Source organism: Amphiprion ocellaris, chromosome 3 (genome assembly GCF_022539595.1).
Source record: "Amphiprion ocellaris isolate individual 3 ecotype Okinawa chromosome 3, ASM2253959v1, whole genome shotgun sequence".
NCBI classification, from domain to species: domain Eukaryota; kingdom Metazoa; phylum Chordata; class Actinopteri; family Pomacentridae; genus Amphiprion; species Amphiprion ocellaris.
This window is the reverse complement of record NC_072768.1, coordinates 21,281,939-21,299,613: the sequence shown is the minus strand read 5'-3', so window position 1 is coordinate 21,299,613 and position 17,675 is coordinate 21,281,939. Positions and strand designations below refer to the sequence as shown.

Sequence of the window (17,675 nt, the reverse complement as noted above, 5' to 3'; positions counted from 1 at the left end):
CAAAAGACAAACAATTCCAAGGAAAGTCCTCATTTTCTTTCTCCTCCTGTTTTTTTCCCCCTCTCCTCTCATTCTCTGTCTCTCTTTCTCTTTGGTATTTCCCACTTCCTCAGTTCTATCCAGCTGGGACGGCTGGAGATTTTACACCCAATTGGTCGAGTTGGAGGCCTTTGTCGGAGCCCTTCTCTCGCTCCACAAGTGGCAGAAGGGACCTGGGTTGTGAATGGCGCTTTGTGTACTGTTTTTCTAAGAGGGGGCCCTCTCTCTCCCTCTCTCATCTGTCACAGGTCCCTCTCCGTCCACGCTCCACAATGCCTGATTGTTTCTGCCAAGTCGCCAGGTTCCAGGCCAGATCTGAACAACGCTTTCCTGCCAAATTCCGACCCTGGTTTTTGTTTTTCTTCCACTCACAAAGGGATTCTAAGTTACTGTCCACGATTTAGAAGGGGACTTAGCTAGCTGTCCACCGGCAGCACTTTGTTTGTTGAGTATGTCTCTGAGCTAAAAGCCGTAAGACTTTCCATAGGCAACAAAGGAAGGAAGGGAACTTAAAGCAAAATGCTCAAAGAGAACAGTAAGTAACCCTGCTGAGCATACCTTTATTGTGATTATTTTTTGACAATATAAAGCATGTATTCAACTTAGATTTCATCTCTGGCTCTTGACTGTACTTGTGGGTTGATCTCCTTGACTTCATGCTCATAAGAAAACTCATGAGGATGAAAAATTAAAACTTCTAACTCAACAGTGTGTGCTCTATTTAGTTATCAAGCAGGCAATCTCACCAGTATCACTTTCCAAGAAATATCTTAAACAGGAGAACTGCTTCCAGGGGAAAGATTTGGTGTTTTTCTAGATGTCTGACAATATGAAAAGGCTTTCGGAGAGCGATGTGTGTGAAAATGAATTTGTTTTTCAGGTATCAGTGTAACATTATCACCACATTACTGTTTCCTGAGAGTGTCTCAATGTAGCCAAACTCATTCTTTTGTTGGTCTCGTTGGGAGAAGTTTGTTTCTCCTGCTATAATCACTCAATTTTATCTTACGTCTCAGTAGGAAAAGAGCTGATATTGTCACGCGTAAAGGCTGCGGTCAGACATAAAACCCACATCTTCAAAATGCTTTTCATTTTTTGGAAATTAGGACACATAAATGCTTACTTCCAAACAGTGCTTTTCTTTTTAGTGCAGTGGTATCATTTTTTACAACTCAAAGGAAACCTTGTTCTCAAAAATGTGCAGTTATAAGGTCTGTCTGTAAGTAGTACTGATGTGAAACACCTCAATATGCTTTTTTACACTTTTCTGGCATCCTAATCTAAGTTGATTTTCTCTTACATTTTGATAGAATTCTTCTTGTGGTCATTTCTCTTACCCTCTCGCCTTACCTGCATTACCTTAAAAATGTGGGTAAGCTTTAGTATTTTTTCTTTTTTACAACTTTTCAAAGCCATTGACTTTTTCAAGTAGTGAGGTGCTGGAAAACTCATTTAATACTCAGCTACATTTGTATGAAATGATGCAAAAATGACATGCACACACATACACACTGCAATAGCTTCTAAACTAAGTTCATAGCAAGTGACTGGTTGACTTTAACATTTGTAATGCTAGTTAAACAATGGAGTCATCTAAACACTAGTAATGTGAGTCTTTTCCTGATAAAGTATATTGTTTTCCTGCTCCAGCCAATCACAAGAGGCCTCGTGGCATGCTTACCAACAAACCCCGTCCTGTTGCATGATGAAACCCTATCAGTGGCGGTGAGTTAAGGGGCTGGGCATTCCTGGCCATATGAGACACCAGTTCCAAGAAACTAAGTCTTAAGCTCCCCCATAAACACAGCACCAGCAATATTGTCAGCTAAATATAGGCCCTCCTCTGTCTTCTCGCTCCCTGGCTCCCCATCGCTCTCTCATCAGTGCAGTGTGGATTGCACCAGCTGATCATGGATAAGTGATTTCTTGTTTGTTGGTTGTCTGGGGTCTTACAATCTCATGTACCCATACCACTGCGTAAAAATACAAAGGTCTTGAGAAATTCGAACCACAGACTGAAACCTTTTGCTATTCCAATCAGTCGAATCATGTAGGGGGAGGAGTGAGGATGACACTGGTGGGGAGCTATAGAAGTTCATGACACCTAAGTCTTCAAAACACTAGAAAACTAAGTCAACTTTGTACAACCAGACTTCACCAAGACTTGATACCATGTGCATGAGAAGAACAGGCTTACTCAAAAAGACCAGTGGTATCTCCATTGTTCAACCACCAATTAGCTATAATATTTGAGAAGGCTGGTCTTGACTGTATTCAGCTTAGGCATTGATCCCAGAGATTTGGTATTAGGATTTTCATTGATTTTTGAAACTCGTTAAAACTCTGTTTTGGTCCGCACCACCCCTTTAAAGAAATACACGGGTCTTCAGCATTGTAGTAGGGGTTTTCACCACCAGCTAGTTGCCAATTTAACTGACTGCCATGACTCCTGTGCTTGGTAGGGAACATACAATAGTGGTTTAAGGTGAAAATAACAAAGATTAAAGTAGTGAGACTGAACTGAAATGGTTCAGCTACTAAAAGACGCTACAACATTCAGTAGAGATGTGGACTTTCTATGTTCATCCCTATAAGTGACCTCTTTTACATGCACTTCCCGATTTGATTAATTAATATTTGGACCAACTTATGACAAGAAAATTATGCACAATTCAGTGGTGTTTCAACTTTTGGAACAGTGAACTTTGAAATAAGGAAGTTAGAGAGAAACACTGAACGGGCAGCGGTGGCTCAACGGTTAAGTCTCTGGACTACCAATCAGAAGGTCAGAGGTTCCAACCCCCACTGTTGGGCCCCTGAGCGAGGCCCTTAACCCTTCCTGCTCCAGGGGCGCTGTACTGTGGCTGACCCTGCACTCTGGCCCCCCCAACTGGGGGGGATATGCAAAAATCAGAATTTCCCCTTGTGGGATTAATAAGGGATAATAAAAAATAATAATAATAATAACAAAACAGGTACAAATTGAATGTGAATGAGATAAATTCCTTCCTCTAATTCAACCTGCATTGCTCTGTCACTGGAAGCTGCATTCCTACTGAAGTAGTAAAAGACGACATGCACAGAACATTATGACCCTCAGAATCACTGAACAAAAGTCGAAACCACATGGGAATCTGACTCTTTCCACATTATGCATCACAAATTACCCAGATACGCTGAACATACAGAACAAAAATGGTACGTTTTCTCCACAGCTACACACCACACAGTTCTCACATGCAGTTTGAATCGACGCTGGCACAAACCTTTTCTTCTCTGTCCACTCCTTTCTTCTTTTAGTTTTAGCATTTTCTACAGTTTCTCTGTATTCTCCTTCCAGTTTAGTTCATGTGACATTTGATTGTAATCTGTCACTGTAGGGTTTCTTAACTCGCCCTCTAAATTAGGTGTTACTCACTTTATTCTGCTTCCCTGCACACACAGACTGCAACCCCTGCTCTTTTCTCTCAGACATTTGACAGAGGGTCAGACTTATGTTTAAGGGCACCCAGGAGGCCATATTTCAGAGATGGACAGCCTGCTGTGATTTACTGAGCACTAGTGCAATCTGTTTTGCTTCACATAAGTTGTGATCCAGTTCTTACTAATGTGTGTCTGTGTGTGGCGTGTGGGCCAAGGGGTGGCACTGTTTTAGGGAATCACTCATACTTTTTAGTCTTTTCACTTGGAACACAGTATACATTGTAAGTTATCACCCTCAAATTTGGCTTGGATTTGTACTTGTTTCCATAAGATTGTTTGAATTTGTGTGTGTTTATGTATGTGTGTCTGTGTGCGCACTGTACTTATGTATGACCAGAAAAATGAGCTTGTGTTTAGTTAATATAAAAATTTAGGGCAGCAGCCGATACGAAAGACGACCTAGGAGGTACAATAAATGTGGTCAGTGAATGTCCTCATAAGTACAGTGCAACAAAGGGAAGTCATTACAGGAAATGATGTATTTGCCTAATGACACTCTTAGCGTGAGGCTTACATTAGAAAAAAAGAGAGTTTTCCACTCACAGTCAGCAGCAGAGCACCCACTTCTTTAACAGCTCTGAGGTGATGAGAGGCCGTGATGCTGCTTAATAGATTAATAGATTACCGCCATGTGCCTCTGCCTGTGTGTGTGTGTGTGTGTGTGTGCGTGCGCATGTGTGCGTACAGCGTGTAAGTTGCTTAGAATGAGTGTGTCCATAAATGCCAAAAATATGATATGTACTTAAAATTGCTTAGCTATGTGTGAGCGAGCTGTAATTACATCTTCACCATTCATGTCTCAGCATTTTAAATAAAGTTGTGGCTTTGAATTATCTATTCAAATGCACGGTTCTGAAATCTCCAGCAGTTTTTTTTTTTTTTTTTTTTTTTTTTTTGTGGTGTCATGGTGTAGTCGGTGGTGGAAAAAAATCTAAAATTACTTAACACACTGAAAGTAGAGCACCTGACATTTTTTGCTTGTATAGTATATATACTATATATATGTATATATATATATATATATATATATATATATATATATATATATATATATATATATATATATATATATATATATAACCTATAGTGTCCATCATTTACTGCAGTATTTTACATGTAGTATTCAGTATTTATTGCAGTATTTAACCTATAGTATATATACTATATATATATGCTTGTGATTGTGATGATTTACATTAACCCTTAATTCCAACAACTGAGACAGTCAAAAATTTGATGAAACTGTGCACTTAACCTGCACAAGTTTGGTAGATGTACTACTTTATATTTTAACAAATTCTAAGTAAAATCAGAATTCTCAACCTCACGATGGCAGAAAAAACTTGCAATTTACATCCATATCTGTCCCGATTCATATCACATAGTGAATATGTGTGGTGAAGACTTTGACTCTGTTTTCTGCTTCACACTTAATGTTCACGTGTTTGTCCCATGAAGATGACTCTGCACAGTTGGAGGTACGACAGCAGACAATATGAATGTTGCTGCAAAGAAGCTACAAATTCTAAAATGTGGCAAACACATCTTTAATCCAGCCTCGCCATAATAAAGATAATATAATGTATATATTTTTACAGTCACCATAGTTTCAAGTTGGCACAAAAGATTAACGCCACCAATTCAAAATCTATCCAAATATAAAATATCGTTGCCCCTTCTCCTACTAAGTTATGGCATTAAATTGTGGCCAGAAGTGTTTTTTTTCACATTATGTCTCAAGCTGACCTTTGACCTTTGATTTAAAATGTCATTATTTCATTTCATTTCATGCTCTTAGATGTTGATTATCACTTAAAATACAATAAATATAGTAACAACATAGTAACTAGCTGACCATTACAATCATTTTTAAAAAGTACTAAAGCATGGTTTTAGATGCGTGAATTTGTAGGTTTCCTTTAAGTAAAAGAAATTCCAACTCAAATGAAAATTATACTTTGATAAAGTGCATGGAAACACATAAGCAGTACCAAAATATACAGTGTGTTAACTGGAAAATTGTAGGAAAATAATTAAACTATACAATTTTACACACTACGAAATATACTTTCTGTATAGAAAAAGCATCTTTTTTCATAGCTAGTGTTTCAACATGTGCAGTGTTCCACAGCAGATGCACCGCGGCTTCCAGGAAGGTTTTGGTTTCATGACTGGTTTCTGATGATTGTTATCACCGTCTTTATCATCATGTGAAGCAACACAAGTTTTTGTCGCTTTTGTCGCTGGATGTGTCACTTCAGTTTGCGTCCATCTTGGTTGACAGGACTGCAATCCACTGAGGCCACTAAAATTAAAACCTTCTCCTTTTTGCCTTTCAGAATGATGTCTTCCATGCGAGCAACGCCTCCCTTTCTACCACCGTCTGAGGAAGTGATAGGTCAGGACAATGCAGCCTGGGCCGCTGACGAGCGAGAGGACCCAAAGGAGTCGGCGTCACCCTCTTTGCATGACCAACCCCACCCGGACGAACTGCAGCCAATCAGAGAGAAACCAACGGATGCTGAGTGGGAGAATGTCGGCCCTGCTGTGATGGTGAGAAGTGAATTATGCACAGAGCAGTGAAATTGACCATATCTTATCTTGAGATATGTTGCTATAACTCAAATCTATAAAACAAATGTGGTTAGTGTGTGTACACAGCGTACACACTCGGGGTGTGCGACTCATAAAACACTCATGAAATACATCCTGAAGTACACAGGGTTTGCAAATTCTCATGCATAATGATGATTGTGCACTCTTGAGTGCACACATTCTTAAATACATGTATACACAAACACACAGTGTGCACACCCCAGCACTTCTTTCTGGTCTGTGTGCTACAGGCAGTGCTGTAGGCAGCCCAGTGAGGGTTGTCCTCTAGAGAGTTATACACCTTGCTTCTTCTCATCTCCACAGCCTGTTTTCATGTGTTTGTGTGTGTTAGTTACTTGGCTTAAGGTTGTGTTGGTCCCTAAAGGACGAGGCGTTTGACTTCAGCCTCCGAGGAAAGGAGAAAGTTCTGATACTGAAGTTTCCTTTGCTATCATTGTTGTGGGAGAACACACTTAACATTCACACATAAAAAGAACTGTTTTTGGAGAGAGTTTGAATTTTTGATTGCCAGATATTACTAAAGCATCATTTAATCTATTCAACTTATTAAAAACTCAGTTACACTGAACCATTCTTAGTACACAATAAAGATTTTAAATGCAATTAGGCATTCATAAAACTATTTGAGAAATGGACTTCACTTAGCATCAGAATCAGGATTCAAAGTTGCCTCAAGGCAAAAATGTCCCTGAATACTTGAACTGATTTTCAATGTTTTTGTTTCTATTTTTTCTACACATATTTATAGTTCTGGTCTCATCTCATATACACTTGTGAAAGTGACTATTGGCCCTCATGGACTACCCCAGAAGACTCATGGAAATAAATAAAGGAGTAATTCTTTCAAGTTTAAAGATTCTTTCAATTAACCACCTTCAGTTGTTAAAATATAAGAAAATTTGGGCTCCATTAAGTCCACAAGATGGTTAAGCAGTAACAGCACAAAACTTCTTTAAAAAAAAAAAAAAAATACAGCGCTAACACTGCAGCAATGCATGTTGTAGACAAAGAAAACAAAGCAATATTGTGTGTCATTTCATTCATCTCCAGCCTCCAGAAGGGACAAATAAGCATGAAACTGTGGGACAAGTTTTGAGTTCATTTTCCAGACAGTGGAGATAGTTTTATTCAAAAATTACAAAAAAAGAGCACATTTTCAGATTTTTCTTATACAAAAATGATGTAACACTTTTTAAAAATGCACACATTTACACAAGCATTTGTTGTGCTTATTTGGCTTTATCATTTTTACACTCAGGCATCATGTTATTGTATCCAGAGTGACGTCCAGTAGGTGACCAGTTCAGATTTCAGTGCCTTGCTCAAGGACAATTTACAGATTCGCAGCAGCAGTCATGGACATGTATTGTCTACTGCAGAGAGTGACTGTCTGACCTTTCAGTTTATAATTTGATCTGACCGTTAGACCTTCTGCTCGCATCGTTCTGTTTGTATAACTCCTTGTACGGAGCTGAGAAACACACCTGAACAATCCGTGAGTGACACACTATCTCCTAATCCTCATTATAGAGGCATCTTCCGCTTAAAGACAAAGTGCACAACAGGGCCTCCTGGAGCCGTTTCAAGGGCGTCTTAAGATCCCGCTGTTAGCCAAAGCCCCTTGTCTTTGAAACATAAGCCTCCTAAAGTTCTTGGAGATCCCCCCACTCTGTAAGGGGCGGAGAAAGCATCCAGAAATAACCCTGGTGTTAGAGCACCTGTGCTAAAGTGTCTGTTGTGTGGGACAATGTGGTCATCTTGAAAAGCTTATCTTCTGGATAAATATAGACTCCTTGTGCCTCTTGCTTAACTCATAACCCAGCAAAGCGAACAGCAGAGGGACACACACACTCTGGTCACACAGCAGAAAATATAAAGTGCAATTAGATAGCTATCATCAATGAACAAGGCTTAAGATCCAGCTTTTTAAAAACTAAGAAAAATATTTGGTGCATTTAAGTAATTCATTAATCAATATTCCCTTTATCACAAATACCAGTCATTGTTATGACATACTTTTAAAGGCCTTCAACAAAAAAAAAAACAAAAAAACATACGTCAGGCTTTTTTATCTCACACTGGGGCATAGTATCACACATCAGTGACCTGAGAAGCATAAAGAAATGCAGTGGAGCAACACCACAGAGCTCCTGCTCACAGATAGATCAGCTACTGTAATGATCACGTTCTGGCAGTAGCAAAATGCAATCTTAAACTTGACATTTGTCGTGTCACGCCAGCCAGCCCAAGCCAAGGTTAAGTACAGCTAAGCAAGCATCAGCTAAATCCAAAATAATACTGTGGTGATGCACAGAAAAGAGCCGTGGGATGTGTTTGTGTCTGTTTGTAACTTTGAACTCTAATTTGCTGCCTCTTCCCAGGACAATGAAAGCAGTAAAGGCTGCTCACTCTACTCCTACCGGACTAACTCTACCTCTCCACCCAAGCCAGAGGAGTGCTCCAGGGATCGCGGGGAGCCCATGATCGGCCTCGCCTTTGGGACACCAGAGCGCCGCAAAGGAAGCCTGGCAGATGTGGTGGACACATTGAAACAGAAGAAGCTCGTGGAGCTGACCAAGACAGAGCAAGACGGTAAGCCAAAGTCTTCATTCAGATCATTTTGTGTGGGGGTATCTAGAATCCTTCGATCTACTTATTTTTAAGTTGACAAATTGTGAAAACTAGACAAGATTCTCACTGGATAGTGACATTCTCCAGATAATTTTCTTTATGATGTTGATGGTAGAAGTCAAATCACTCATCATTTGATCCATATTGTTTTTCCTCATTTGACCAGGAAATCACAAACAGCTATTTATACATATTCTACATTTAAATGTTGTTAGTTTATTATTAGTTGGCAAACTGTTAGCTATTGTACAATTCAATTCAGTTTTATTTATATAATGCCAATTCACAACATATGTCATCTCTGAGCACTTCACACAGTAAGGTGAAGACCTTACAAGTTTAAACAGAGCAGACAACCCAACAATCCAGCTCGGCTTAAAACGACAACGAAACAACAGAACTCTATTACTGAACTGATGTTGGAACAAAAATCCCACGTTGCTGCAGATAATAAGATTAATTAATATGTCCCAAACCAGCCATCATCTATGTTTGAAATGACTCATTTAAAATTATTTGCTGAGTCTAACTTTGTATAGTATGATCATTCTTTGTACAAAGGCTCTAGTTTAAACTTTGTTTGGACTGTCAGTTGGAGCTTGAGAGCAAGTCGTGTGCTGTTCTTGGTGTCTACAGTAAACCAAAAGTATTTTAGCAAAATATGATACATCTTTGTACAGATTCGGCTTTAAAATTCCTCTCAGCAGTTTTTAACCATGTATCAGATTGCTGATTTTGTGACACGGCGACAGGATTGCTGTGAACACAAAGGGAATGAAGGGCTTTTATTAGATCAGTTTATTACCTCACATTTAATAGTTGTGATGCTGTTGCTCATTTTGTTTTCATTCACACATAAAGCCAGAACAACCTTGCCTGGCTATTTTTGTTTGCTCTTTCTGAACACATCCTCTCCGGGGGATCTTTGAACATCTAAAATTACAACTGACAGATCCCTTGCTCGTTAGATCACAATATCAATCAGTGAAAACACAGGTTTCCCTTTCTCCTGAGCTCCTCTGATCTACACCACTAACACAGGAAAGCACTGGAGTCTCCCAGCATGCCGCAGCTTGCCCCTTCCCACCCAAAGCAAGCTAGATCTAAAACCATCTAACACCCCTCTTTACTATTATGTGCACATAGTAATCGTGATGATATCAGAGGAGCGCTTGATCTCTCTCATTTAGAGGTTTTACTTTGTTATTGATACAGTAAAGTGGGCCAGAATGGGACAGCCAGAGGCGTAATACAGAGCACAGTGTCTTTAGTTGAAAGATAGGTAGCTCTGCCTCTTATCTGCACCACGGAAACTGGTTTGAAAGGAAAAACACGTGTGTGAGTGTGCGCACGCGTGTGTGTGTGTGTTCAAAAGTGTTGTGACATCTTCCTGTCAAATCAAAGGGGACATGAGTGGAAGGAAGTGCTCGGGGACAGCTTGAAGTGTTTTTTCTTTCCCTCCTCCACCACATGTACAGTATAATTCAAATACAACCAGACCCGGCCTTGCTTTTAACAAAATTGCTCATTTTTAATTAGACCTGATGTTTTCTTAACTAATTTTCCTGCTTTCTGCATGTTTTTCATGTGCAGCATAGAAACTCAAGAGACTTTATAATCCATTTCAGTAAACATGAGTAAAATTTCATTTACTCTGCTCAGGATTTATTTTTTTCATTAATTGAAAATATTTTCACATCTCTTTTTGGACCAGGGAACATTTCATACTTTATAATTTGATTAGCAGGGCATATTATATTATAAACTAAATCTATACTCTTCTTAATATCATGTGTCATCAAGTGACTATTGACTGCTTTTAGAGAGTGTGCATATATATAACCTTTTCCACTGCTAGAAAATAGGATTCATTAAAAACAGTTATCTGAAATTGAGAAATTGATTTTGTGCATAAAGAAGATGTAAAGAGACACTTTACTTCGGAAAACGGGAATTATTCCGATGTTTCATTAATGAAGTCTCTACCTTTGAGGTTTCAAACCAAAACATTGCTAACAAAATTCTAATAAATAATGAATAAATAGATTTTTTCTGAATATTACATCTAAATACAAATAATAATTTCTGTTATAATTTTACTATCTCTCTGTTCTATTTTTTTCTTTTTGACAGGCACATATACGTAACACAAAACAACACAAACACAAAAATGTATTTGTTAACATCCTCTAAAATATTCGTCCAATGTACACAAATGATTCAGATTTGCTGAACATTATTGCTCCCCTTTGGGGAAAAAAAGAAAAAAAAAAAAAAAAAACATAGCCAGGTATTGAATTTGGCTCTTCCTTTGCTAATTAGAGGAGCTGCTATCCTGGGGGACTACAATTGGCACTGATCACACTGCAAACACTTAGACAAAAAGAAACGAGATAAATATGTGCAATATAAACAGGCACACTGAATCATACAGTGCTGGCACGACTAGTAATTCTGTTTCTGGGCCTTGTAAACGTTCATGTGAATTGCTGTGATCCTTGAAGACGCATTGTAAAAATGTCTTTCATGCGGTGCTGTAGTAATGCATTTTATCTGAAGCCTAATATAACTCTACATATAGAGATTGACAGGAATTTTTTATTTTTTTTCTTAATGAGCTTATACAAAATAAAATGAAGTGATCAATAGATAAGTGAGCCTTCCTCACAAGCAATAAAGCCCCACACCATTCTCCTTTTTTCTCTTTTATCAGTTTGTTTGCTTCTTCTTTGAGGTGAGTATTTGTCGCTTTCACTGTATTATTGTCTTTTTATATTTATTCTTTCACCTCACCTGATGGGAGGTCGTTCCTCTTGTTTCCGTCCTTCACCTTCACGACCCTTTCAAATCACTTAGAGCACATCTTTTTGGAATCCCTCTCCAGCAGTTAACCTTGCTCACGTTCTAAGTTAGAGCTTTGTTGTGTGTTATAGGTAAAGGCAGACTTCCTAAGTCATAAGCTGAATTTATTATTTTTTGAAGAATATAATACACACAGGAGTGCAAGGCCATCCTGGTAAATAGGTGTGTATAATGAGTCCTGGTGTGGCACAGACTAGAGATCATTTTGTGTTTGAAACACTGCACATCCAAAAGGTGTAAAGGTTTTTTCTGCATTTGTCAAGTCTTTTTCTTCTGATACCTTAGTGCCATGTGTTCACTTAGGCTGACATTTAAAATGTAGTTTGTTTATAATCCTCTGGCAGTCTGACAGATTTGATCATCGGCACTCAAATGTCAAGCACATTAAAGCCTGAACAATGCCATCCCCTGCTTCGTCCTCCGCCTCCTGCTGCAAAGGGCTCAGTCAGCTGAGCTCTCCCAGGTTAGATTGGCTGTATGATCAAATGGAACGGACCCTATTAACCACTGAGCGCTCACTAAGACTAACGTGGCTGACCCCTCTGTGCACTGTAGCCTGGAGCTAAAGTGTGGATGATGTCGTTGTTAGCCATCGCGCTGCGCTCACCCCCTGTCGCCACGCTGTTAGCAGTCTGCTACTCTGAGGAGCCCTAAGTGCCTGTGACAGTTCTAATGAATAGACACGGCCTCGCTTTGCGGTGTGGGAGATTTTTTTTTTCACGCAACTGCGGCCTCAGCTTTTAAAAGCTTTATGAAGAACTCTTTAAGATTGTGTCAGGTAGCTGTATTACCACACAACTGGTTGCTGAAAATACGTCCTTTTCGCCTGGACTTTCGCAACGCACGAGCCAGGAGGGTGAAGGCCTGACGTTTTCTTGACAATTTTGCATTTATGTTGAGTTGCGCCGGTGTTGTGTGAAGGTTTAGATAAAAAGGCTTACTGCATACAAAAGGCTTTCTCGACACGTTAAAGCACTTAGCACTTAGACTGGTTGGCTCGTTGCTGAATAAAATGTTCAAGGCCAGGATGAGGGAACATCAGAAGAAATAAATGTGGGGCCCAGACATGCTGTTGAATGGAAATGCTCCTCCATCCTCCATTTTGTAGCTAAAAATAAGAGATAGAGAGGATGGGAAATAAAAAGCCTGGAATATACAGAAAAATAACCCAAACGATAATTCTCTTTCAACACCGATAGGGGCCTCATTACCAAACATTAATCTGAATTCACCTTGTCTCCTTGAGCCCCTCAGTGCGAAAAGGATAAAAACTGTCAGAAGTGGACATGTTTAACTGAATGCCGATTAGAAACATTCTGGGAAGCCTTCATTACTGGACATTAAACCCAGTGAAGTGTGCAATCAAGCTCCCTCAGTTTTGATGAGTGAATTATGATTATCTGTATTGTTGAACCTCCAGGGGGCCGACCTGCTGTTAAAGGGGTCTGGCATGGGCAATATGCCTTCATGCCAACTTAGTCAGCCATCTAATGTGCCTGGCGCCTGGCAAACACTTAACATCACTCTAATCCCTGCTTACACCCGAGCCTGTATGAATTACTGTACAAATCATGTGTTTCATTTGCAAATGAGATCAGGCTCAATTACCGCGACACTGTACGGCTGCGGAGTGCTCATAAAACAGACACCTGTGTTTATGCATTCAGCAAAACTGGACTTAGACTTTAGTCTCGGTACTTCTTCTACATTCTAAAAAGCTGATATAAAAATAACACATCTGCCTTTTCTCTTCTGACATTAAAACATGCAGAGTGACTGAATAGAACGAGGCTTCAAGTCAGACGGTATACGGCTTCGTAGAGTGAAAGGGATGTTGCTCACTCATGTTTTTTTCATCATCAGCGAACATTCACGGTGTTCAAGAGCAGTCAGACGCTGTTTGACGGTCACTCGTCAGCCTAAACAGGCTTCACATTGAGAGATTTGTACACCATCATTTCATAAAAATGCGTTTTACCACTGTATTAAAGCAGAAAATCTATGTTATTATTGTTTATCTGATAAAGACATCTAATTTTAAAAAGAGAAACAACAGATTCATTCGATACCTCAAGGCACAAATTAGGTATTCATAAAAACCCAGACCAATGATACAGTTTCACATTTGTGAATGCCAGCAACTGCCCCTCCCATCATATGGAAATGGGCAGAAGCACAACTTCCAATCTGGCATTAGTGGTAACATGATGATGCATTTCTAGGATCCAACAAACCCAACGTTCTTTTCATAAGTCATCATGACTGTCTTGATTTACTCATTTTTGTGGAAACATGAACTCGTAATAACTCATAATTAAGTGTTAAGTTTAAAACATTCCATTTTTATCATGGTTACACTGAACTTCACCACATTTTTTTCCTCCTGCCCCCATGTCCTGTTTCAGCTTTACTGTAATTGTGTTGAATGATAAACACAATGCATTTTTGATCAAGTCATCACTTGTATGAAATGAAGGGATTCTGTTGGAAAAAGTGATATAGGGAATTTAGTAATATTTAAATCAGAATGGGAGGACCGTTCAGGGGTTGCTTGTTGGTACTGATAGGCTACTGTGTAATCTGATGAAACTACATAGTCCTGATGAAGCAGATCAACTGAGTTCTTAAAGTGTAAAGCTCTTAAAAATAATGCGGAGACTGGTTCTTTTTTCTTTTTCAAAAAACTCATATATGGCATTTTACTACCGAGAAACACTGCTTTGAAACCAAGTTTGGAGGAACTTTACAACCTTGGTCACTTTACAAAGATGCACAATGTCAGAGCCATAGAGTCTTATCTAATACAGACATTACACTGTGTAATCTATGTACAGAAAAAGAAACAATTCTGCAGATGAGGGGCTGTATTTTCCACATTTTTACTATCCTGTGACCCCTTGCAGCTCCTTGTGCTGCTACTGTTTTACAAGCCTTGTTCTGTGTGTTTAAACCTCTGCTGTCCAGTTTGCAGGAGTCTGCACTGTGTCTTGAGTTAAGGCCAGGCCAGAGCTGGGCACCCAATCACCCATATAATAGCTTCCCCAGCTGGAAGAGGAGGTCAGAACGGGGCCAAGCCTTCCTCTAACCCTGTTTCTCATTGACAATAGAGACATTCTGCCAGGCTTCGCTTTGTTCTGTCTCGCTGCTGAAAGCCTGTTTCAACATCTCTGCTGTTACCGCCACTCAAGCTGTGGAACGTGTGTTCTCTTCTGGAGGGGGTCTGCCTGGTTGGCGGGTTGAGAGTGATGTGCAATCATGTGTATCCTGGACTAGCATACCTCTGTGTATTCAGAGGCAACACCTGCGCTGCAAATGTTCAGTGACATTCTACCTGGAATAAAACATTAGCTGCGAGATTCCTCTTTTGTTACAGAACAACAAATGGATCTTGCTTCCAATTAGCAGCTTAGCTACTGGCCCAGGCCTGTCAGTATTACTGTCTGAAGGTTAAATCATCTGTGAGTTTTTTTCAGCTAAGCTGGGGAAGAAGCTATAGTGCATGACCGAACGTCGAACTTTAGCGAGGCGTGCCCCGTGTGCCCCTGACCTGTGTGTGTGTGTGTGTGTGTGTGTGTGTGTGTGTGTGTGTGTGTGTGTGTGTGTGTGTGTGAGGGCTTATGGAATCATACACTCAGGTGGAAGTAGTTGTGATGACAGCTTAACAGGCAAGTTGGGTCGCACCAAGAGTTAAGCTCATTGGCTAATTAACAAAGCCTTGGCTCTGGCACTATGTTTGCCTTCTTCTATGGGATTGGCAGCTTGAGCTGTGATTGTGTGCAGGTAGAGGCTTTGTCTGTGTGTTTGTGAGTGTAGATTAGTATGTGGATGCTGGTGAACAAAGTCTCGTCCCAACTTGCCATATTGTGGCCAGTCGAGCAGCGTGGTGTGTGTAAAGAGAGACTGTATTTTATCCAAACATAAACTCTATTTCTTTTCTTGGACTTTCAATCTGCTTTTGAATATGACTGCGTTTGGTGGTCAGTACTGCTCTCCTCGTCTCTGCCAACAAGCCGACTCCCTCCGGACTTCTTGTGGTTGGTTTCAATCTATTCCTCTGTAATTGATAGGGATCTCTTTACTAATGATCAGCCACAGCCTGTGGGTCTTGACTACAAATACAGTCAGTGGGATATGCCTGGTAGCCCTCTCCTGCTCAGTTTGGCTGCAGGCCAGCCAGCATATGGTACGGGCGCATGCAATGTGGTTTGTCAGAACAGTTTTGAATGTCGTCCAAAAGAATCAGATTAAATAGTGATTTTATCAAGTCCTTTTTTTCTCCTTTTTTTAAAATGAGGATTTCAGTGAAATGCCAAATTGTTCCTGATAATGTGGTGAAGGCCAACATGATATAACTGTAATGAAGAAAGAAAAGCACTGTTTGTGTCACAGCCAAGACGGATCATGTGTAAAGCCAATGGAGCATGTTTGACGTGGCTCTGCAAAAATGTGGGCTTTAATTGACTGCATTACAAACTGTGATGAAAACTGTTTGTCTCTACTGAGCCGTCACACACGGCATTGATAAACAGTATACTGTGTCTGCAGTCAACTTTGCGTTTGTACAAGAATGTTTTTTTTCCCCTAAAAATAAACTTTGCCAAAATTTTACTTGTTTACTACAAAGTCTTTGGAATATTTAGTTAGTGGTCATTCTTTGCTGTTTTAATGAAAAACATCGGTGAAACTGAAAAATTAAAATAGCATTAGCAAAACAAACACATTTCTGCTTTTATTAATTCATGGGAAGTCATCTGGTGCATAATTCGAATCTCTGATGATTTTTTTTAAATGTCTTTTTTTTGTAGTGAAACTGTGTTTTTAACTGTTGTATGAACTTGAAACTACAATGAACATATTCAGTATTTTTCAGAGAAAGTTTATAAAGAAACAACAATCATGCACTAATGTGATTTCCACAAGTTGCATGATCTCACTCCAGCTAAGGACTGACTATGTGACTTGGCATCACATTATTTTGATACAAAGTCGTTCATCGAATGACACTGATTTGGATCAGTGTATGTGTTGGTTTTTTGTTGGCAAACTATCATATGGATGGTCCTGAAAGTGCATTGGTCATCTATGGAGTTGTTGTCAATTCAGCCCAGACCCACTGCTGGCCCTTCATACTGATTTTTGTCGTCATGACCCCCCATCCAAACCCCAGGCCCCTCCCACAGTAGCTCCCCTGGGGGCCAGATCCAAAACAACCCTTCTATTGTGTCTGAACCGCACATCTCTTGGTGTGTATGCAGTGTGTGTGTGTGTGTGTGTCTGTGTCGATATGTGTGTGTGCTAAGTAGGGTAAGGTTTCATATATCAAACCTAAAGTGGAACCAGAAGCTTGGGCCTTGAACTGGTGTTTTGGGAGCGTGCATTTGACAAAGAAGCAATTTTGTATCGTTGCTATGAGTGCATTCCGGTTTGCGCTCCTTTATTTTATCTGAAAAAAAACCTGAGATCTAAATTTCTTGATGACTTAAGGCCCAATAAGTATGTACAGGTTCAGTAATTATATGAATTAATTATCCTCATTCTTTTTCTGCATTTTTCCATGAATATCAACATCTTACAATGTTTGACTCCATACAGTCTAAGTAAAAGCCTGTCACAAATGTATTTAAAACTGAACAGAACTATGTTCACAAAGAAAAAGGCCACTTCTCTTCATAGACTATTAAAAAAAGGAAACCCTGAAAAATATGTGAAGAGACAAAAAGAAACGAAATGAAAGCTCTGTTACTAAATAATGAATAGATGTTTTACTTTACATTTAAAATTAATTAAACCCAAAGTGATTTGACCTTGTTTCTCTGGTGCATCATATGCCCAAGCTTGTACAGTTTTTAAAGCTCATCAGTCAGTCTTCCTTGATTGTTTTTCACCTTTCGCATAAAGAAATGAGGTGGAGAAAATATCTTTTTTAATTTATTTTATTATTTCATCTTAAAATCAGTCACAGTTGGGAGATGAAACCATCCAGTAATAAGATGTACCATCTGTCCAGTTTAGTTAGAGCCCATCATCAAGCTTTTGAAAGTTTG

General features: G+C 39.5%; 1 protein-coding gene across 9 annotated transcripts in view; it reads left to right on the top strand.

The window, feature by feature from the left end:
- The window catches only part of LOC111577802 (transcription factor SOX-6-like), a 108,758-nt gene that overhangs the window by 32,811 nt on the left and 58,272 nt on the right, over positions 1-17,675 (top strand). For 6 of the 9 annotated variants that reach the window (XM_035954642.2, XM_055009125.1, XM_055009124.1 and 3 more), the window contains 2 exons: positions 5,862-6,075; positions 8,520-8,730. In XM_035954642.2, the coding sequence (XP_035810535.2) occupies positions 5,863-6,075; positions 8,520-8,730 (424 nt within the window). In that variant the 5' untranslated portion in view covers position 5,862. Of the gene's footprint in view, positions 1-287; positions 575-5,861; positions 6,076-8,519; positions 8,731-17,675 lie in introns of all 9 variants that reach the window. The other 3 variants (XM_055009126.1, XM_035954641.2, XM_055009127.1) reach the window with 2 other exon arrangements.